We start from the raw sequence: 23,308 nt of genomic DNA on the forward strand, positions 1-23,308 counted from the left end.
CACCTTCGTTATGAATGTAAAAAGTCCCCTTCAACGTTCAAATTAGGTCTTCATAAAAGAAGAAAAAATAAATACACAACGATGTAGTTCCTTAACAGTTTTACCAGTTCGTCTTTTCGCGCACACTTTTGGCCTTCCCTTTGGTCCACGTCGAAATCGCATCGAAGGAAAATTTTCTAACTCGAAATAGATTAAAATGGAAGAGGCCTCCCTCATAGGAGTAAGGAGTAACTAAAAGGTGAAACAAATTGGGTTCCAGCGTAGGGTGTTAAGGGCCCCTGCATGTTTCGTCATACGGGAGGTTTAACTGTACGTGCTCGTGCATATAAGGAGTATGTTCCCACTGCATGCATACGGACGTGTAGGGGAAGACCGCCAAGTGAGGCCATAATAAAAGAGGAAAGGAAAAAAAAAAAAAAAGAAAAATGCTCACCTGGGGTTAATCTACATCCATAGGCCAGCACTACTTAGTCGCGTTCCCAATTTTTCACATCCCCTGGGAGAGCTATCACGCGGGAATTTCTTCTCTGCTAAGGAAAAAAAAATTGGACTGTTCGCTGCTTGCCTTAAAAAGGACTTCACATTTTTTATGAAAAAAATGTTGGGAAAGCAGAAAATCCACCTACTAAAAAAAATTAAAACAAGTACACAATTTTGACACGGTAAATTTTCGCGTGTAAAATGTTCACAGTAAAATTGGCAAATTAAAAATTACCCTTCTGGGGACATTCAAACGAAGACTCACTTTTCTTTCCTTCCGATACACAAATGTGTCCTCGCACATGGAGAAAAATGTGTCCACGTTTGTTTTACAATTTTAAACTTCGCATGCTGCGTGTACTTTTTTGTTCGCCTTAAAGTGGACATCGTGAGGGCTAAACGGGAAGGCAGCAAAAGGGCAAAAGGGCAAAAGGGCAATATGACGGGACATGGCTCCACCTTTAACCCTTCCCGCACAATCGCATATCATTCTCAGCAGTCCAACGTGTAGTCTTCGACGTGCTTCAGGTTTAAATGCTTCTAGCCACCTGGACACCGCGGGCGCAAAATGAGGAATCAAAAACCCGAGGGAGTACCCATGGAAAAGAAGCCGCAACGAATTGTGCTATGTCACTATAGATGGTAGCACAATCAGTGAAGGTGAAAAAAAAAAAAAAAAAAAAAAAGGCACTCTTATGAAGGCGACATATACCACATTATCATGAAGTAAAAAAAGGACCCACGAGAAGGTCCACCTTTGCATAACAAACCGTGCTTCCGAATTGGAAAAAATTAAAAGATTCGCATTTGGTTATTCTCCGAAAAATGCGCACATGTTATGTGTACACACAAAGGATGTGTGTTCCTTTTTTTTCTTTTTATAGTATACTTAATTTTCTTTAAAGAGGAAAATTTTTTACTAATTTTTAAACAAATTTATCAGAGGGCAAAAAAAAAAAAAAAAAAAAAAAAAAAAAAAAATGGCCTTATTAAAAAGGCGTTGTAATATTTGTACACAAAAAATTATGGCTTAAAAATGCAATAGCAACCAAATTATCATATTTGAATTAAAAAAAAAGGAAAATTAACAACGTGGTTAATTTAATACTATTGATACATAAACATATTATATTTTACTAAACCGTATTGTGTGTACGATTTTTTACTTGTCCAAATTATGAATTTTCCAGGAGGGTGTTTAGCGCCAGTGTTTCATTCCAGTCGGCATTTATTAAGGCATTCTGCAAGGGAAAAATAAAAAAAAAAAAAGAAGGGGGGGGATCCACAATGAGGGAAAGAGTACGGGGGAACTTTCTCCACAACGTGCATATATTCTTTATCGCTTTGCAGAAGGCAAGTATTTTGCGCTATCCCCTGTGTGTATGATCATGCTGCAAATTTGGCAAACAAGCCGTATGCATGCACGTGCATTCTTAGGGACCTTCGCCTGGTCCTCCGTAAATCCCATTTCGGTGATCTTCTTAATCTGAACGGGGGGGAAAAAACAAAAAAAAAAAAAAATGAAATATCTTATATTCATCTCACTGAACGTACTAAAAAATCCGAGCTCAAAATGGCATCTTCCGTTCTGCTGTGGCGTATTACAATGACTTCTCTTGGTTCGAGTTTCGGTCCGGTGGCAAAAGTCTTCGTCCACACACTGAACGGGGGAAACGAAAAAAAAAAAAAAATTCATAATAAAACAGCACTCATTGAGGAGGAAATAATCATAAGAGAGGTACACTCTGGAGATGCATTCCCAACCCAAAGGGGGCTATCAAATTGGGGTGTGTGTGCATATTTGGTGTGCTAAAAACCTGGCTGTTTTTAAAAAAAGGGAATAGTTCTCTTTGTACATTTTTGCCACTTCTGCGTCTTGGGGATCGTCTACAAAAAAAAAAAAAAAAAAAGGGAGGATGTAGATGGGGGTCCAGACACAGAGGAAACAAAATTATACATGTACAATCGACCCACATATACGTGTGTGGTTTCATATACAAATATATCCCTCATGTTGCAAGCTTTAACATGATTTGAAATTTCCCCCCCCCCAAAAAAAAGAATATTTCCCTGCTTTAAATGCTCAAATGTTGGGACTACTGTGCGGACCGATGCTTCATATATGTATGCCCACAGAATAACTGAGGCAAACGCTCACCTGGTTGCGGATCTGACAGCAGTGCTTGAATAGACAAAAGTGCAGTTCTAATTGTCAATGCGGGACTCCATTCGTTTTTTAAAACGTCCAGACAGATTGCCCCTGTTTGGCTTGAAATGTTGGGGTGCCATATTTTGGTTTGAAATTTTATCTGCATGGAGGGGAGGAGGGGAAGAGAATGCAACTGGACATGGAGGAAGGCACAAATTGGAGGGGTACATATACACACGAACCTGCACAGATGAACTTGTCGAATTGCTCTCTACCTCACGTGATCGTGATAGCGCTGCGGGGTTTGCTCACCTTGGGTGGGTTATACGGGTAATCATTCGGTATAGTTATGTCTAAGATAAAATGCCCATCTTCATAGGGAGTCCCCGATGGACCCTTGATAAAACCAACCCACTCCGAAATGTTGGAGTCCTTCACGTGGGCATCTATTTCTTGCACGTTCTCATTTTCAATGTCTTTTAACTCCTAATAAGGTTTACGTAGGGGGAGGAATGGGAAGAACTCCTCATGTGCTATTATCATTTGTTCGATCTTTTTTGTGCCTTCCTAACGCACAAGAATGTTCATGTCATTTTGTAGAAGGGATCCCAGACACGTATACTCTCCCGAGGGCATACTCAAATGAACCCTCACAGGTGAGTCTCCATGCAGACATGCGAACGGGGTGAATTTCCGCACAGTTCTGAAGAACCTCACTTGTGCTCATAGTTGCACTCTCCCAATTGATCAATTACCTTCTGCAGACGGAGTAACTCCTTTGAACTTCTCGTTGTGGAATTCATTTTGTTTTTCTCGATCTATGTGAATGTACGTCTGCACGTTTTATGAGTATATATGCCCAAAATAACAACACGAGAAGAAAGTACGCGTTGGCGTTTTTTTTTTTTAATGAACAAAAAATGGGATGATATTTATAGAAATGCCAATGTGTACACAACGACGCGGGTATATTTATACGCACGCGGTGGTAATAATATCAAAAAGGTGATGGGTATGTAGGAGGGTTAAAAAAAGAAAAAAAACGGTATGATGGTGTTCCACTTTTTACGTACTATATTTTCGTTTTCTACTTCGAACAGCTTGTGCAATCAGCGTTTGTTACGCGCGTGTATGTATGAACGCGCCAGCGGGGATGTTTGCAAAGCGTTGGCAAGTATATTTACACGTGTATGTATGTGCGTACACATGTGCGTGTAAATATGTGTACATATTTTTGCGGGTTTGCTCTTGCGTGCGTTCTATCAGCCACGGGGAAAAGAACAAAGTGAGAAAAAAATTACACGGACGGGAAACGAAAAGGAAAACAGGATTTCATGCATGCATATGCACATAATTTTGGTAAAGGCCAAGTGTGTGAATTTACGGAGAATGGAAAAGCAGAATGCCAAAGGGAAGGGGTAAACAGGACAGCGAAGCGAAACGGGACAGCAAAAGTGGTACAGACGAAGCGTATAAAGAAAAGAAATATGTGAAAGAAGGGGAAACGAGTGAATGAGGAAAAAAAAAAAAAAATCGCAGGGAAGACTGGACCACAACTGTGTGGGCAAAAAAATAGCCACAGGGAGGAAAATCACTCGTAGAAAAAATAACGCAAATGAAGCTGCAAATAAAAATGGTGCAGAAAATGACCAACGGAATGGCCACAAATCAGGGGCAAGAATGTTTCACAGAAATGCATATTTCTAAAACACGTACGCTGCGGAATCGCTTCTTTTTTTTTCCATTTCACCAATTCAGCGTCATCATAAGGGTGTAAATATCTGCGTGTTCGTACTTATGCACAATTCGCTAGCAGTTAAGCTGTGCTATTTTTCTTTTTTTTTTTTTGGTAAAAACAAAAACGCTATATTATTTCCTCTTGATCGATGGGGGGAAATGAAAAAAATAACGACATGCCGATTTGTGGCAAACGGAGAAAAATGAAACAGCAGCAGAATCTTTTAAAATGGAAAAGAATAAAAATAAGTGATATACATACTAACGTACGTATGATTGTTTTTTTGTACATTTAAGTGTATAGGTATATGTTTTCCCTTTTTGTGCTCCACTCCTGGCGCCAAACCCTATGTGCGCAACGGACATACGATCAAGCCACTAAGGTAGACCACTGGCACATTAAACAAATGCAGCGTTCACGAGGTGCCCACATAAACATATAAAGTGAAGACATGTTAAACGAATGAAGTGGAGGGGAAAGACTGCACTTCCCATTTAATGAATGACCTATGTGTGGGGAAAAAAGTATTCAACTATATGGTTTATATCTGTGTGCTATGCTGCGTTTAACTATGCAGGCAGAGAATTACTTACGAGGGGAGGTGTTATGTTACCGTTATTATGCCATGGAGTGTTCCCCTTATTACTCAGTTTCTCGTTCATAAAGAACTAGTTCATACGGCAATTTTTTTGTGTATCCTGTATTTTGTTCACCATTATGTGTGTGCAGAAAACATTGGCGAAGAATGAACCTTTTTGCTGGTCACCTTGTGGTGTAGGCATAACAAGAGAGACTTCCCATGTGGGTGCCACATTTACGGATCGATTAACAGAGAAAAAAATGTCGTAAACGTTGCAGAAGAATAAGCATTTATATATGATTCTGAATTGAGGTTGGTTCTCCACTGTTCTTTTTTCCCCCCACAGGGGTAAACTAAAAAGGGAAACCAAACAACTTCGATCGTAACTACGACACACACGGAATTTGTTACCTTCATGTTGGTCATTCGTTTTGAACAGAACGGAAAAAATATATATACTCACCATATTATGTGTCATTTTTGTGGAGGAAAAATACATGCCCTGTTCACCACTTGTTGTACGAGGCCGACTGAAAAACAACATCCACTCCTGGCAAGCGTTGCTGCCTGGATACCCCTCTCCAATGCGACATTTGTTCTTTCCCCCACGCAGAGGAAGCAGCTTTGTTGGCACATCAATGCCTAGTTAGGCAGAAAAAATAAAATTTCCCCATTTGTTTATGAACAAATAGGAAATTTTCTCAATTTTGAGTAAACTTCTTATTTGCAAAAAGGGTCTACTAAAAAATGGGGATGATGCCATTTTACATGTTAGCAAATATAGCGTTACAAATTTGGTAAGAAAAAATGCTCACTTTTTTTTTTTCTTTTTTTTTTTACTTCCGACTGTGTTGCAAATGGGGAAGAAGCATCATAAAAATTCGCCCTTGCGCATTTTCTCATTATGGAGGGGCGAGCTGTATAAATGTCGCGCGAGAGGCACTCATTATGTATGCAGAGCTTAACCCGTTTGTGGGTGCCCCGTGGCTCGCCTGAACATGGGACCGTAAGAAGCTACAGCATTTTTGTACACTGGCCGCATGTAAATTTGCATAATCACTTGTGTTCAGAATTTCGCAAAACCTTTTGTTAAGTGTATAAATTTTTTTTCTACAAGAGGAGTAATTAAAAATACCACAGTTGAGCGGAGAAAACGATCGTTTGCGAATTGTAAGAAGGAACAACAATTACGAAGCACCCTTCAGGTAACTACTTTGCCTACGCAGGGTATGCGCACTTGGTCAGTCATACACCTACATATAAGCATAGGTACAAGCGTATATATAAGAGTATATATAAGAGTACATAGAGTGTATCTACAAATATGCGTTGGCTTATCCACCCCTTGCGAACATGTACCCACGGAAGATAAATTTGCCAAATCGACGGACTCACGCAGCGCTCATTTTTTCGAAACGTTTGCTGCGACAGCCCTTTTTAGCTTAAACCACGTCACTGCAATTTGTAACCTACTATGTAGAAGCACACTCTTGCCATTGAGCATTATTTTAGAGCAGCAGGGCGAACCTTTGCCAGAAAAAGGGAACAACGCATGTTTGTATGCACCTAGTCCAGCGCAGAGCAGGGAGAAAAAATAACGCAAAAGGAAGACCTCACCAAGGAAAAGCAATCGAACCGCATTTAAGGCACTCAATCCAAGGCGAACCAACGAACGCGCGCACCCCGAAGGAGAGCCGCACACGCAGAAACCGTTCGACGAAGCACAGCTATCTCCAAATAAATGAGTAACACATCATATATAACGCACAGGGGAATATAATGGGAGATTACTTAAAAACGGGATCGGTTAACTATGATTTAGAAATTTTAAAAAAAAAACCCGAAAAGAAGTTATCGCTTGACAAGCAAAATTTGTACCTGCAAGGATATGGTAGACAGTGGGGAGAGAAGCTGGTCTATAGCGTTGGCTTGGCCTACGGCACAGGTACGCCTCCAAAGGAATGGTGCAATTGGGTGGTTACGTTTTACTCCGTTCACTGTGCTTAAACTAAAAGCTATTCGTAGCTGCAACAAAAAAGGGGGACCCAACTCACTCCTCGGAACCTTTTCGTTATGCGTTCAGAGCCCCTAAAATAGCACCCCCGCACTATACACCCCACAGTGCACACCCTACACATTCACCCCTTCGCACCCTCTTACAGGCCTTCTACTAGGTGGAAGTTGCGGGTTAATCAGTGGAGTCTTGAAGGGAGGAAAAACGAGGAAGCTTTTTGTGAACTCCGTTTTGAATTCCACTTCAGTGATAGGGCCGAGCGTCGCCAACCAAATGGCCTCAATAACCATGATTTTTTACGCCCTAAATAATATGGTAAAATTATTTACAAAGAATGATGAAGTATACAATTCTTCCATAGCAGGTTTTCTCGCAGGAAGCATCTATAAAAGTGCTTCTAGCTATAAAATGATGGGTGCCTATTCTTTGATGTCGTCTGCTGTTTTTTCGTTTATCGATTATGGCTTTAAAAGGGGCTACATTTAGTGAGCGCCATGGACACGCGTGCAGCTGTAACAACTCAATTGTGACGACCCTATTGTGATGGTATGCTCGCGCGTCTCCTGGGCGGAAAATCAGGCTTTGCAAAATGAAGTCCACATTTTGCATTATTTTCTTTTTTTAATTTTTTCTGGTTTTTGCAGTTTCACACCCCCACCGTTCACGCAAATTATATTTATGCTACCCACCTTAAACGGGTGTACATTTATGAGCGCAACAAAATGTGCAATTATCCCGCCGTTCACACGTGAACAACTTGTCGCTTTTGCATGCATCCCTTTATATGCACACCTACACGAAGTTGCGCCTTATTTGTAAATCCGGCAGTGGTTTTGTACACTGGTGTCCCAATGACTTTTCTTTTTTTTAAACATTGAAAAGATTCCCCAGTGTGCTACACACACAAAATGCATTTGTCTTATATGTTAGCATCACTGCTTCACCATTTTGTTAACTCCCTATTTATTGGCCTTTTTTTTTTTTTTTTTTTTACTTATGTGCCTCATCATTTTATTTTTACCTAATCAGTTTTGTTCATTTGGCCTTCCCTGTTACAACTTTTTTTTGTACAGTATGGCTAACAGTACATTTTAAATTGTAAAGAAAAAAATGTAATTTTTTTTATTTTGCGATTTAGCAGATAGGGGAGACGTTTAGGGAAAAAGGAGTTTTTCGCACTGTTCTTTTTTTTTTTTTTTTTTTTTTCCTGTCCGGTGGAAGAAGTGTGTACTGACATTCCAAGCGCAGGATAAGCAACTCTTCTCTTTTTCTTGTTAATCTGGTTTCACGCGGATTGTGCGTTGTCCCGTGTGGGAATTTTTCGTTGTGCTGTTTTTTCCTTGCCTCCCTGTAGAGACTTGCAATAAAAAAAATGTGGAATACTTAAGTAAACCCAAATTTGTAAAATAGCATATGGTCGTTTTGCATTGTAAAGGAGCATAACATGCGTATGCTGATTTTTTGTTCATACAATTTTTTTTTTTTTTTTTTGCTTCCTCTTACTGAGTGACAGAAGGTACACATCCGCTGTGCCAATAGCAAAGGTATAACAATCTAGGTGAAGTGAGAAGAGGTGCTGTGAGAGGTGAAGTTGCACGAGATTAGTCGAGGCATCACGGAGCGAACGCGAGATGGGCGCAATTGCGAACGAAGCGCCCTTGGGGGAACTGTGCTCAGGTGCCTTCCAGAAAGGGTTTGCCTTTTGGTCCCCCTTGAAAAAAGGAATGGCATGCCCCCAAATGTACCAGTGTTATGTGCGACGCGTTAGGAAGTACGGATTGGTGCGTATGGTTTACAAGGCATACACTGCTTCGTGTGTTTAGCTTGCATATGATGTATGTGCGTTTTTATTTATTTATTTTTTTCCGCGACTTCGCATCCTTAGAGTTTATACTTCCCCCGTGGGCACACCCTCCTTTTACTTTACCACTGCGTTAGCTTTACCCCCCTTTTTTTTTTTTTTTTTTTTCTCACCATTCTGTTACATTTTGATTATTCCCTGCTCCATGTGCCACTTATCCATGTTAAACCATTTTTTATGAACTCCCCGCCAATTTGTTTAAATTGCCCTCCTTGTGTATGATTCCTAGTAAATATACCCGCCCATTGCGTGGACCCGTAGGCAGGTGTTATTGATGCACACCGCGAGGTTGTCACGTTGTACCTGGGGCAGGGCGGGCCGACTGGACTGTATCATCTGCGTCGGATCAAGGTACCCCTAGGTTCGCCACCAAACCGATAAACCATTAAAACGCCAACCGGCCAAACCGCGCATGGTTACTATGCCAAGTGCCGAAACGACTGGCAACCGAAAGTCGGAAGAATCAGTCTGGGCACGCGAGCTTAGAGAGACCTACTTCAGTGCCCTAAGGGCAAAAGGTGTAGCGATAAAAAACGCAGGTTGTCCTGCAAGTAATCATAAAGTTAACCAGCAGAAGAATGACAAAATGAAGAACCCAATCAGTGCGACGGACATCCAGGTGGGGGATAACACCCCGCCAGAAGAAGACAATCAAAATAGCCTACATGAAAAGAAGAAAATTTTCTTCGAAGTTTACAAAAAGTACTACTTCATCGAAATGACGGAGTATCACAAAAGCAGGGAAAACTGCACCAACAACTTTATTAACTTCCTCGAAAGGATAAGTGAAAAAATGGCAGAGGCACTAAAGCATGGCTCCTACAATATTAATAATTTGAATAGGTTCTTCAAGGAGTTTATCAAAAATGATACCACCTATTATAATAAAAGCGCTTCAGTGGGGGGTAATGCGCGGGTGAATAATTTAACCCAAAGTTTTTTAAACATTCAAAATGAGGAGTTGGCCAACGGGGAGTCAGCAAATGTTGTTCACGTCCAGGGGGAGAATCCACTCAACAGTCAAGTGAATGGCACTGTAGATGATTTGAAGAAGAAAAAGGAAAGCACAGCTTCTACCATTCTGAATGAGGGGAAGACAAAGGGGAAAAAGAACAACAAAATGGACTACTCAGAGGAAAAAAAGAAGAAGGGGTCCAAAAAAGAAGAACAAGGAAATGTAGATAACACCCAGGAAGAGCATGCCCCAGAGACACCCTTCCTAAAAAAGAACAACGGGAAGAGTGCCTCTAACAAAATAAACGAAATTGCCGATAATGTCATCGATGTTAATACAGACATGTGCAACCTTAATCAGAGCATCATAGACGATTGGGTACAGTACGGATTCATGAATTACAGAAAAATTATGAACAGCATGAAAATAAGTTGCGATGTGATAGACAGCAAAATAAATCAAAAAATGTTAATCATCCTAAAGGATAGCTACCTGAAGGAGCAGGAAATTTTAATAGACGCAATGAAGAAAAAAAAAAATGACTTCCTAAAACAAGTGGAGTTATGTAAAATTTATTGGAAATATTTCGAAAATAGCTATTCAAATTCGGAGAAAATAAGATCAGATGGAGTTAAGGATAGTAAGAAGATAAAGTGCTCATGGCTATGTCAAAGGAAATACATAAAAAATGTCAAGGATTTACTAAAAATACAAAATGAATATTTGGACATTATTAACGCCAGCGTGAAAACCTTCTTCCAGTTGATCGAATGGAAGAAGAACACAATTAGAGACATCCTTTGCTCATACATTCTTCTCTATAAAAGTTTTTTAAATTTTTACTTAAATAATATGAATATACTATATGATTCTATTTTGCTGGAAAAGAACATAGATGCAGTTCAGTTCCAGAATCTATCCTCCGTAGCCATGATTGATGATCAGGATTTAATAAAAGAGGTTACTCCTTTTCAGCTTATCGACAATTGTGATTCCATTCCTCAGTTAAACAAGGCACTAAGCTTAATAAAATCTTCTATCATTTTTTATAATCAACAAATTAACGTCAAATCGATACTCTGTATTTTCAGTTCTAGGATCAAGGGATACCTTACCAGTGTGGGATTCTTCAACAAGTGCGTGGAGGGTATAATTGTGATCACGTGGGATAAGTTTATTCACTTTTTTGCCGACGTGGAGGATGGTTCTCCGCAATGGTCCTACTATATGGAAGACATCGAATTTAAGCTAGTCAAATGTAAGACGGAAACTAAAGGGAACGCACTAGACACCGATAAGAGGGAATCCGACGGGGTTACTGATGCGGCCGAGGGAGGCGCTACAGCTGATGTGGGGACCACCACCCCGAGTAATCAACAAGAAAGTAACAATTCGAACCAATCAAAAGGCAAGAAGGGGAAAGAAAAATCCAGCGGAAAGGACACGTCGTCTGTGTTCCCCGGAGCAGACGCACCGGAAGCAGCTTACTCCCCCCAAAATGGAAATCCTGACATAGGTATGAACACCCCGAAGAGGGAATTTTCGGACAACTCTTCCACCACCCCATCCACCATTAATGAAGAAAATGATGTAGAAATTCAAATGAAAGAAAAAAAAAAAACGCTCCTCATCAGTGGATGGTCCTTTACCTTCAAATGTCCAACCATGTATTTAACAAATGTCTGTTACGAATTGCTAAATAATCACCTGTGCTCCCAATATTTTGAAGACGAAAATTCCTTTGCGAAATTCTCCAACATTATTTCCAATGGGGAGGTAAAAAATGATCTCCAATTTATCGATGAAATGGCCTCCTTTTACAATGCCTACATGGAAGGAATGCCTGATGAGACAAAAGATAAGGTTATCCCGAAAAACAAACTTGTGAAAAGGAAGAACGAAAATTTCGCGAGGGAGCGCATGTCGGTGTCGGATCGGGATGACCTGGTTGATTCCTGCAAAGGGAGATCACCAAGCAAGGTCAACAACATGGATGATCAAAACGAAATCAAAAATTCTCACCCGGAAAATTTGCTCTACGCATTTCACAAGAAGAAAAATGAACTATTGAAAAATGTTAAAATGGGTGAGCAGGAAAATGGGACTACAGGAGAGCGGCACGCAGAAGACGTGGACCACCATAGTGACTCAGAAACGGAGAAGAATAAGAAGAAAATTTTGGACAGCAAGAAAAAAAGCCACAGAAGATCTACAAGTTCAGCGAAGGAGAAGGCACAAAATAAGTGAAAAGGGGGGGGTTGTGCTGAGCACAAATGTGAATCGCCCAGGAGGATGGACCCAGGGTGGGTACACCACGGGGAAGGAGCAAGGATGGAGAATCATCCCTCATAGGAACGACAATCCGAGGAGTAGCACCAACGAGGGAATGTCACTTTTCCCGGTCGATGTTAATAATTATCGCTAACTGCACTTTATGTGAAATTCGTTAAGAAGAGTTATGCAAGTACGTCCAATCAGAACGATCATTTTTGATTTTTTTTTTTTTTTTTTACACTTATTGCGATTTTTCCAGTTGGGGATGACGCCATGATTTTCGGAACTGTCCAGCTTCTCTCCATCCTTCTTTCACCTCCCGCCAATCCACCACCTTAGCTTTAACGTTAACTTTTTTTTTTTAATGTCAAATGGGTAATCAGCGTGTAACGTATATGAGTACTAATCTACGCATAGTAAGCTAATGAGGGATAAAAAGTGTTCCGAAGTTTTTTCAAAACAGCGATTATGTGCTTCTGAATTACTCGATGGGTCAGTCCCCATATCCAACGAAATGGAAGGCTGCACCGTTTTACGATGTCACTTATTACATCAGCCTCATTTGTTATGACAAGCGATGTGTCAATTTTTTTTTTCCGTCGTCCCGCTCATACCGACACGCACACACGCAAACAGAAATATATATGCGCAGACAGGCAGTGTAAACCAACTTTGAACCACTTGTGCTTCCCTTCCAATGTCCATGTACTTCCCCATTTTGCTTGTTTGTAGAAGGGAACCAAAAAGAGGGCGCCACGACACAAAACAAGAATGAAAAATGCTCGTAATTTTTTTTTTTTTTCCATTTATAATTTTTTGGCTAGACTGATGAATATTTACCACAATTTGACGCCTCAATTTATTATTATTATTTTTTTTTTTTTTGTGACATATGACTGGCCCGCTATGCTGCGGGGGAGAGTGTTAACCATGTGCATGTGCATCTGTTTATGGCTATCTGCATCCGCCTATGTGCGTACCTATTCACGCGCACGACCGCTGTGCTAATCGTTGTGTCTGCCCCTTTGGGGGAGTATTTCTGTATTTCCCCCCACAACCCCAGGGGATGCGCACTTCATTGTGAAAAGGGCTGCCGAAATAAAGAGTGGAAAGGAACGTAAAAAAAAACCCACTCGGTATTTGTGCTTCCATTGTATATCCACCCACCACCGTGCAACACCTTTTTTTTTAAGCGAACATTTTATTAAAGTGTAGATGGAGAACTGTTCTGCTCCGAGTATAATTCGCTCGTTGTGTGTCACCCCATGGAGGGGGTCAATCTGGCTAACCAAAACTTCGCGTCAATTAATGAGCGCTTCATTTGTGTGGCATGGCAAACTGTACACATGAGCACAAAATGGAGGACGAGCGGAGAAGCAGGGGAAATTGAAGAAAAAAAAAAAAAATATATATAATATACCATAAATGACAACGTGTGGGCTGTTACATTCTGCGCGGGTCATACATTTAGAACCCGGACTGGTAGATGTCCACGTCCCTGTGCGCAATGGGATCATTAGAATAACTTTTAACCAAATTCAGAGGAAAATTAAATCTGCTGTTACTGCTATATTTGTTCCTCACCGCAGCGTAGTTGTAAATTTTTTTTTTCTCCCCCCACGAATGCTCCAAGTAGTTTGAGTTTGTGCAGTGCTGCTCGACGCCTCTTAATTTCGCGTATTTCTGGGCCTTACTTTTGTCCTTTGCTCTTGTGATGGAGTAGACATCTCTAAGTGGTGGTATTCTGCTGTACCATTCCGCATCGGTTAAGGTCAACTTGTTTATTCGTTCCTTTAGCGATTCGTTTTCTTTTACAAGTGCGTCAATTTTTTTTTCTTTAATTTGGTAGTTACTCAGGGGGACGCGGCGCTCACCGCAGTGGTCACCCTCATCCGTCATGGTTCCCCTCGGTGTGGCATCCTTTTCGAACCGGAAGTTTTCGCCCAAATCAGCGTCGAATAAATCCATAATCGCCCTGTTGACCGACTCGGTCCGCATGGTCTGTTTCTTTTTGTTCAATCTTTCCTTCCCCATTGGGGGTAGGCTCCGCATCGTGGTTGTATAAGTGCTGCTTCCAGTGAAAGTGCCAGTGCCGCTCCTACGGATCGCATTTCCACCCATGTTGTTCTCTTCACCGTTTAGCGCAACTAAGGCCGTTCGCAACGAGTTTACCCTTCGTACATTAGGCCCCATCAATACATTTGTGTCAGTTTCTGTATATGCCTTTCTTCTGGGGAGGGCTTTCTTTGTGTCTAAACGATTGGTTAACTTATTAGAACATGAATCATCAAATCTGAGTAGGAAGTTCATCGCATCGGTCCTTTTCCGTTCATTTTCAATTTCCTGTAATTTCCTGTAACAGGCTTTATAAAGTATATTAGTGTTATTGTTTGAATGTTTTAATTTTTGTATTTCTTCGCCTTTTTCTACTAATTCTTTTTTATACTCCGCTATGATGCTCTCTAGTTGCTCTATTTGCTTTTTCTTGTTTTTTTGTTCAAATGGGTAATTTGTTCTTAATCCCTTGGTGTAAGTAGGCACCCCTTTTGGAGCATACCTGTTCGTGCCGCATTGCTCTACTTCGTCTTTGTTCCCTTTCCGGTTGTTCTCTGCATTTTCATTGTATGTCTTCCCAGGGGAAGTGCTCTCCACGTGGGGGTTATCCCCTTCATCCGGGCTGCAATCCACTTGTTGGCACTTATGCGTTCCCTGGTCTTCCTGTTCCAATTTTAGCACATCTTCCACGACGTTACTGGAATTGGGTGCCTCTCCCTGTAGGTTACCCGTGGCTATGCCATCACATGGAGGAGGATCTGTATGGTTCGAACTAGACGTATTATTGCAACCTCCTTCCTCTAAATCAGTGCTCTTGGATTTTTCCGCCGCCTCATTTTCATCTTTCCCTTCCTCTGCTTTCCTATCTGTTGCATCTTCCCTTTCACCATTTTGGGGGGCATTCCCAATGGGCAGATGGTCCTCAGTCTCTCCACCACCCCCTTCCGGGGCGTTCCCCATATTACCGCTTCTACCGCCTGGGTTTTCACTGTATAGGTGTTTTTCGCCGTCTGCGTGTTGGTCCTCGTTTTCCACTTTCGCGGCTTCTTTCAACGCGTGATACTCGAAGGAGGGCACCCGCGGACTTGCTGCCTCTCCATTCCCGGTGCCACATTCACTTTCCCCATGTGCGCGCCGTGCACCCTTCACGAACCTGAGCAGCACCGAATCTTGTATGAAGTTATACATTTGTCTAACCATATCCTCCAGGAAGGATATTTTCGCCTTGGCTGTTACCACTTCACCAGATGCAATAAAATCATGCATACTCCTGGGGCAGTCAATCTTATAGTTGACAAAAATTTTGGACTTTAAAACGTTAATTTCTTGTCTCCCGAATGGGAGGAGAGGATCTACCACAAACGCTTCTTTTGGGTTTTTCTGTTTCCTACAATCCGCGTGGTCATCTACTGGAATGAAAAGCCCTCCTTCCACTCCAGAACTTACTACATGCCTAATGCTAATATGGGAACACCCAATTACTTTTTTATTGTTTAGATACGTAAAATTCAGAACCCCTGTTTCTTTGATGTTAATTAACTTATTTTTCATTTTGGCTAGCACTTTTCCATTGCACATTCGGACAGCATTTTGCACAACTACAGAAAATTTTTGTGGGTACTCCTTTATGTAAACACATTGAAGTAGCTTCTCATTTGAGTACACCCTCACTTGGGTAATTGCCCTCATAAGAATGGGCTTATATATCTTAAAGTCGATTCTAAAATACATTTTGCTGTTAACAAGGGAATCGAAAAAGATCTTTTCATTGCTGGATTCGTCTAACAGGTGGAGATTTTTACTATGTCCTGGTACATTTGTGGACAACCCTATGATTCCTTCCTCCTCCAGTTTAGGCTTATTTACATCTACGTCTTCAATCATCATACATTCTGTGGTGGTTCTTTCTTTGGAGGAGTACTTTAATGAGCATGTATCTTCTGTATGCACACCACTTGTTCTCTCTAGCGAATTGGTGATTCGTTTGTTGTTTGGGGGGGTGTCTTCTCCATGCTGAGGTGATTCTAATGCGCAGTTCCAGATGGGCATTCCAGAAACTCCCTCTTCTAAGCCCCCCTCTTTGGATTTTTCCCCCTGGCTGCTTCCGCTTAGAAGCATTTTTTGCATCCCCAAGTGGCGTCTCCCCTTTTGTTGGTAAGTTGTGTACGTTCCTTTTCTCAGGGCAATTTCTCTAGTCATCGATTTGGAATTCCCAGTGGGGTGAAAAATATCCCTTATTTGTTCTTGCCCCATTGGTGTGTTTTTCTCTTCAATTCTTTTCCCCCCATGGGTGTAACCTCCACTTGCAATCACACTAACGGATGCGATCTCAGAAGTGATGTAGGATCGGACAAAAGATTCCTTTTTTGTCTTTCCCATGGAAGGGGTCATCTGTAACAGCCCTCCTAAGTTTTCCTTCCTGTGAACGCTTTTCTCTTTCATCTTTTTAGAACTTTTTTCCAGTTGCCCTTTTCCGCTTTTGTCTGACCTCATTTTGTCGTCTACAGGAAGTGTTGCCAATTTGTGTACGCACATAATTCCTTTTTCGGCTGATAGCTTGCTGGAAATGATTTTCTCGTTGACCTGTTCATGCAGAGTGCACCCCTTTAATCTGTCTTCCCTTTTGTACTTCCAAAGATCTATGCTCGTTTGTTTCTTTTTGTACACTTTGCCGCTAACCGAAGGGGTGGTGTCCCATTTGTGCGTATACCTTTGTGCGGGTTCATGATCCAAAGACCTACAACTTTCAGGAGTCCATTTCTCATTTTTAACGTTATATGTTCTTTTGGCATTACCCATTTTTGCTAATTTGTGCAGGTTATTTTTTCTCGCATGAAAGGTTAACAAGCTGCCAGTGGGGGTTACTCCATCATTGGGTAAAGGGAGTGCTTTTTTTTTTTTTTTTTCTTTTTCATTTGATGTTTTATCATTCAATGCATTGCCATTTGCATTTCTACTTACCACATTTTGGGCGAAACTACCGCATTCGTCTAAATTCTTGGCGTCTTCACTGTTTGTTAGCATTGGGAGCGCACCATTTATAGGAGCCTCAACCCCATCGTGTGGTCTATCACTCAAGTTCGTCTCTACTCCATCGTGGCTGCTGTTCCAATTGATGTGTCTCAGTTCCCTGCTAAATAAAAACGCACCTTTCTTCTTCCTAAAACTGCTAGTATCATACCAGGAATTTTTTGACACCCTCTCGAAGCATTCATTAGTATTATCTTTAACATGATATGTTGGTACGTTAAAATATTTCGGTTTTATTTCGTACCTGCTGAACAGGTTCTTCCTCCAAAATGCGTTTGTACACAGGTGTTCCTCGGGCGCGCTCAGCTGGTTTTTTCTGTACAGTCCATGCATGTTTCGTCCCGCCCCGCGGTTGCCGCTACTTCGTCTGCCTTGTCTGTCTCTACTTTGTCTGTTTTCCTCCTCGTTCTTATTCACACTCGTCGAAGTTTTAACAAAAACAAAAGGGAACTTCAAAATTGGGAATAGACAACCGATAAGGGGGTACATGTACTATCTTAAAGGTCATAACTGGAAGGATTACCAATGGGGCCCCTACCTTTGCTAAATTTTAACAGTGTAGTTAACCACATATGTGGGTCACCCATGTAGAGGGTCATATGCTTTCCCTATACAATGACGTAAATTTTTTTTCTTTTTGTAAAACTTGTTTTGCGAGGAGGTAGATCAAGTTGACAAATTTAAAAATTACTCTTCGCAGCAAGTGCGTACAAAATGTGCATTCCACGTGGGTATCAACAAGTGTCCACACGTGAGTCAACATATGCGCAGCTACGTAATAGTATGGACACAACTATGTGTACGCGTATACACACATTGGACACCCAGCAGGGATAAAAATTTAGCACAAAATGGAAACCACAGAAAGACAAAAAAGAGTAACATCCGCGGGAATATATTCCCCGAATTTTTACAATCAAAAATGTACACACGAAGATGACAAAATTTACTCTACATCGTCTTCGGAATAAGCCAAGTGGAGCGAAAATGTTGTAGCTGCTAAGCAACGCAAGGTATTTTTTTTTTTTTTTTTATCCTAAAAGTACGATAATTTTACTTTCTACAAAAGGGGCAAATTAATGCGGAGATTTATGTGCACATATCGTTTTGTCCAATTGGACAGAGTTTAAAAAAAAAAAAAATATATACATATATATATTCACATATACACATGTACATAAACATAAGGGGAACTTGTTTTGAATGTTCCCGCGGACATGTGTACGCGCTCATATGAAAGAATTTGTCCATTTTGGACAAGCCCTATGTGCAACTACGACACGCACATTGTGACATTGCAACTGTGCGTACAGCATGCGCGTAAAAAGGTTAGTCTACACGAGTAGTCCTTTTTTTAAAAAATTGCAAAAGGGTAGAAATCACATCGTTTTTTTTTCTTCACCACTGGGGAATGCAATTTCGCGCGTAAATTATTTCTGCGCAGCGCGAAAAGGCGCCCGGGGGGAATGCGCAAATAGCACCAAAAAAACAAAAAAAAATATATATTAAAATATATATTAAAATAAAGAACGAAAAAAAGGAACTCCCCCAATAGGGGTGCCCGAATGGGGAAAAAAGAAGGCTCCCGCGTGCTGTGGTTAGAACGGTGATGTTTTATGGACCCCCTTTATCCGCCCCCCACCCAGTGTCATTTCTTCTTTTTCTTCTTCTTATTTTTGTCCTTGCTATTGCTGTCGGTGTCCTTTCCCCCCTCATTCGTTGATCGCTTCTCCCCGGTGTGGTAAATCTTCATGCTTGTTAAGAACAAATCGCGTAAGCCGCATTCGGTGCATATATTAGACAGGGTGCTCATCCCTTTTGGATCGAGCTCGTACATGGTCCTTGGAAGAACTCGCGCATCATCCAAGTCCTCATACTCCTTCAAGACAATATCATCCATGCCCCTACAGTCGAAATGCTTCCATCTCAGTTTATTCAAACTGTTAATATAAAAATCGACCTCTTCCTTGGGACCTTCACATATTATTATACCGGGGTACCCTATTTTTGAGTATCCCCCAATTTTTAAATCTCTCGCCCATTTAATTATGTAGGTTCTTTTTACTAAACTAAGAATATGGTGCGAGTAACACAGGCGTCTAGCTAACACCCTTCTGTGGTGAGAATAAGTCATTCCGCTGCAATATGGAAATGGTATGTGGTCTTTGATAAGTTGGTCTTCGGATGGATCAAATGCTCCTTCCTCTACGACGATTTCTTCCTTTTCTTCTGATGAGGAATAACTGTGATCCACGGAAGTCTTCTCCCTGTTTTGTATATTTTCCACCAACTCGTTAATTCGGTAAATGATACTTAAAATGCTGTTTTCATGCGCTATATAATTTGGCATATCTTTGTACACTTCCTGGTTGACATAATTGTTCATGTCTGCAGTGAAATTTTTTACATTTATATCAACGAGTAAAAACGATTTCAGAGGATAATCTTTGGGTAACTCGAAAGTTAAATTTATCACATTGTCACTGATATTTTCATCATTCAATTGCATGTGTATTATTGTGTCCCTCTTTTCGTCATTCTCATTTTGAATGGCTAGCTCTCTGTCCCGCACATAAATCAGTTTTAACGCCTCCAGTTCTTTTTTTTGCAACTCTTCACACTCAATTAGTACTTTATCTCTTTCAACATTTCGCTTAATTTCATGTGGTTCACAATCTGCTCTTCCTTTTCTTCCTTCCACCTTTGTAATATACCCTTCTCCCGATTTTTTTATGTTTTCCTTCTTATCCCGTGCCTTGCAATGGGTACCTACTTCCCCGGCGTTACTCTTCCGTGGGTTTCCTTCATCCAGTACTTGGCTAGGATTTTTTTTGTTGTTATGCAACATAGTACCAAAGGGGGGCCCAAACGCTTCAAGCGCAAAAGGGAACAAACTAATAGAAGGATTGCTCTTTTCCTTCTGGCCTGTTCTGCAGTCGGTATGTCATTGCGAGTAATAGCTGATTCACCGCAATTGCTCAGAAAAAAAAAAAAGCTAGATTGCCTGAACGGTTCACAATTTTTCGTATATCACAACGACTTTTTTTTTTTTCTTCGTGGGATAATTTTTGGCTAATTAGAAGAATCTCCTTTGATCTACGTGTGCGTCTCGCACGCCATACTATTACGAATAGACGTTACAGGGGAAAAGTAAAAATGGTAAAATGTTCCCTTCATTACTACAGCTTTGCAGGGTATTCTGGACTGTGTGAACCCGCGACAATGCTTAGTTCTCCCTCGATAAGCAGTTAAAAGGGGAAAAAATAATCATGCATACGTAAAAGAAGTAGGGAGGAAAGCAAATATACACCGCACCTACAATACCTATGAAAATCGATTCGATGTTAAAAGTAGTTTTTCCTTTAATTTGTTCAAATGCAGTAAATGCAAAACGCGTCAGCTCATGTCCGTGGTTCCCACTACAACCTTAATTATAACTCTCCCTTTTTGCACACACTTTTTTAACCCATTATACTAAGCGGCATTATGCGCACGGAAGAATGATTACCAAATTGGGAACCCACCTTTATGCAGGAAAAAGGGGCAACTAATTCAACCAAAAATACAGACATTTGGCGCTTATCCTTTAAGCGCAGATTGACTACGTAGCTCGCGTATCACATATACGGTTACTTTAGCAACATACAATTTGAAAACTGTTACACATGTTTTACTCTCTGAAGACCAAAATTTTTACAATTAAAGGACTTATGACAGTCGTTAAAATTTGTCATTTTTTTCCGTTTTTTAAGCAGCCTTTTTCGGTCTATACAGACGTACTAGGTTTTGAAACAAAAAAAAATAAAAAGACTAAAAAAAAAATTAAGTCCCAGCAATATGCCGGGTCGAATAAAGTTAATGGCACGAAAAAAAAATGTCTCACGCAGGTTGGCGGTGGAAAGAGTGGATAAAGGCGAAAACAAGTCATCACTGCTTCGACTCCTTTTTTGGCTTTGGAACAACGGGAAGTGACATATTCTGCGGAAAAAAAAAAAAAAAAGAAGCAATATGATATCACATCAACAATGAAGGAGAAATGTCCAGTTAGGGATCAACAAAAATGGATTAGAATGTATCTTTAAATGGACCTACCTGTAGACAGCGATATCTTATTTTGGCGATTGGTTCATTCTCTACAATGGCGAAATAGGCTAATCTGAGAGGAAATTAAAAAAAAAAATGGCATTAATAAGTATTTTCATCTTTTGACACTAAATGGATGGGCGAACTGTGCAAGGGCAAGGCCCTCATTACGTATGTTCCACGTGCACAACCCATTTGATTGTCTCTCTCTTAAAGTACCTCGAATAATGTCCTACGTGGGATGCCAACGTATCCCTGTGGATGTTTGTTAACCATTCCCTAAATTAAAAAATAAAATAACGTAACATATGTGTATAATTTTCGCTTTGCCCACACTGCGTGTGAGGGGTTTCTCTTTCTGTGTCATTCCTCCCTGCCAGTGTGTTGCGTCGGTTCGCTCAGCTGCTCGTCAACATACCATCTAGTCGTGTCGGAGTGTCCAGAGCCCTGGTACTTGCTCTGCAAGTGTTCCAACTGTGCGTGGATGTTAAATCGGTCAAATGCAGACATTTTGTTATACTCCTCGTGGAGCTTACGTCTTCCAATTGGGGAAAAAATTAGCTGTTGTTTCGCCCTTTAGTCTGGAGTGAATTTCAATATGATGGAAAGCCTTTAAGGCGAAGATGGTGGCTGTTTCTTTTACGTCACGCATGTATAAATGTAAGGACTCTCTAATTGTTTTCCGTCCGTTTGGGTTAATTCAGCAGAAGGTAGCCTTCTCGAAATGCCGTTGGGATGGCAACTACCGTTTTGTAAAAAAAAATTCACAGAAAGGGCAACCCTCTTTCGGTATTTTGATTAACGAGCATACAAAAATAATCCCCTATTTGTGGTTAAAAGTAAAATATAAACCACACGGTGTGCCCTTCCGTTTTGGTAATTTCCCAAATTGACAAAATGCTACATTCGTAAAGATGTTTCAAATGCGTATGCTTGCGAATGCTACTATAAAATTTACCTTGGCTGTCGCCTTTTAAAGGAAGCGTTTTGAAACTTCACGCATCCACATATAATTGTCAAAAATGAATGAAAATAGTGACGCGAAAAAACGCTCATGAGGGCTTTTTTCCAAAAGTATTTTTTGAAAATATAAAATAAAAAATTACGAATAAAGAAACGGCAAAGGAAAACCATATAATAAATTAGCCCCCAATAGAGCAACCTTACATAAATAATTTTTTTATCTTTTCCATTTCACCTGTGCCGTAAAATTGGAGTTTCACACCTGCTGCTATAATGCATACGAATGGGCAGCCTATCGCGTCATATTTTTCCCTATGGCAAGGCAACACTATCCCATTTCTTTAATTAACAGAAATGTGAAAGAAATAAATTCGCTTTTTTGACGAACAAGAAGAACACAATAATAATGTCTCCGTGCCTCCTTCTTAAAAAGCCTTTGTAGAAATTTTCCTTTTCCCCTTTTCTGTATAACCTTTTTGTATGTTATACTAAAGGGGGGGTTGCTGTCCCCCCGCCGATGTGTGTCCATAAGTCGAACACCCTACGTCCGCCGCGGGCCGTCGCTTACCAGCAACGATGATAAAATCGACGGGTGTACTCTTTAAAACTGTCTCATTAGGGTTGAGTAAAAACGGTCAGATATGACTTTTTCCCAACGATTGGCAACGGAGAGCATCACTTCGATGAATGTTTTCTTTTTCTTTTTTCATACATTGTTCTAGCCACGATGATGTTTCCTCTCTGGCAGCATCGATTCACGTGGGGTGGGTGTTCTCATATAGTTGCGCGTGAGAAAAATTGCCATCAAATGGACATACATAATAACATATGGTAGTACACGTGCTTATGCGCTTCACTGCATTATGAGATAAAATATGAAAAAAGAAAAATAAAAGAAAGGCGAACACTGCCGTATGGTTTAAATTTGCCCCAAATGGACAATAAAAAAAGAGGAAGAAAATGGCACCTGATCGTAGACAAAGAGTAGCAGAACAAAAAGCGTGCTTGTGCAATAACGAGCAAGATCATTTTATATGTTATAATTCATCTATCAGTGGACTTTGCAAATGTTGCCTCGTTTGACACAAAAGGATACAGTTTTGCTAAAAATGGTTCAGCAAAAAGG

The 23,308-nt window shown here is 40.6% G+C and overlaps 6 protein-coding genes across 6 annotated transcripts; 2 read left to right on the top strand and 4 right to left on the bottom strand.

Annotated features, from left to right (window-relative positions):
• Window positions 1–1,655: 1,655 nt before the first annotated feature.
• Window positions 1,656–3,432, bottom strand: PCOAH_00033330 (Ubiquitin-conjugating enzyme; the record flags this gene model as incomplete). The annotated part of the gene is made up of 7 exons (XM_020060128.1): window positions 1,656–1,721; window positions 1,922–1,966; window positions 2,086–2,140; window positions 2,298–2,367; window positions 2,639–2,789; window positions 2,942–3,115; window positions 3,385–3,432. 7 exons carry the CDS (start codon window positions 3,430–3,432, stop codon window positions 1,656–1,658), a joined length of 609 nt encoding a protein of 202 aa, XP_019915612.1.
• A 2,883-nt stretch (window positions 3,433–6,315) lies between these two features.
• On the top strand, window positions 6,316–7,447 carry PCOAH_00033340 (Mitochondrial inner membrane translocase; the record flags this gene model as incomplete). The annotated part of the gene is made up of 2 exons (XM_020060129.1): window positions 6,316–6,892; window positions 7,110–7,447. 2 exons carry the CDS (start codon window positions 6,727–6,729, stop codon window positions 7,445–7,447), a joined length of 504 nt encoding a protein of 167 aa, XP_019915587.1.
• A 1,796-nt stretch (window positions 7,448–9,243) lies between these two features.
• On the top strand, window positions 9,244–12,024 carry PCOAH_00033350 (Uncharacterized protein; the record flags this gene model as incomplete). The annotated part of the gene is made up of 1 exon (XM_020060130.1): window positions 9,244–12,024. The coding sequence occupies one exon, from the start codon at window positions 9,244–9,246 to the stop codon at window positions 12,022–12,024; it is 2,781 nt and encodes a 926-aa protein (XP_019915971.1).
• A 1,494-nt stretch (window positions 12,025–13,518) lies between these two features.
• Window positions 13,519–17,469, bottom strand: PCOAH_00033360 (Uncharacterized protein; the record flags this gene model as incomplete). Its single annotated transcript, XM_020060131.1, has 1 exon — window positions 13,519–17,469. The coding sequence occupies one exon, from the start codon at window positions 17,467–17,469 to the stop codon at window positions 13,519–13,521; it is 3,951 nt and encodes a 1,316-aa protein (XP_019915817.1).
• Window positions 17,470–18,784: 1,315 nt separating this feature from the next.
• PCOAH_00033370 (Uncharacterized protein) lies at window positions 18,785–19,984 on the bottom strand (the record flags this gene model as incomplete). Its single annotated transcript, XM_020060132.1, has 1 exon — window positions 18,785–19,984. One exon carries the CDS (start codon window positions 19,982–19,984, stop codon window positions 18,785–18,787), a length of 1,200 nt encoding a protein of 399 aa, XP_019915671.1.
• A 1,079-nt stretch (window positions 19,985–21,063) lies between these two features.
• Window positions 21,064–21,729, bottom strand: PCOAH_00033380 (Splicing factor; the record flags this gene model as incomplete). The annotated part of the gene is made up of 4 exons (XM_020060133.1): window positions 21,064–21,114; window positions 21,229–21,292; window positions 21,439–21,498; window positions 21,638–21,729. 4 exons carry the CDS (start codon window positions 21,727–21,729, stop codon window positions 21,064–21,066), a joined length of 267 nt encoding a protein of 88 aa, XP_019915902.1.
• Between the last annotated feature and the right edge of the window lie 1,579 nt (window positions 21,730–23,308).

This window comes from Plasmodium coatneyi, chromosome 11 (genome assembly GCF_001680005.1).
Source record: "Plasmodium coatneyi strain Hackeri chromosome 11, complete sequence".
Classification (NCBI taxonomy): Eukaryota; Apicomplexa; class Aconoidasida; order Haemosporida; family Plasmodiidae; genus Plasmodium; species Plasmodium coatneyi.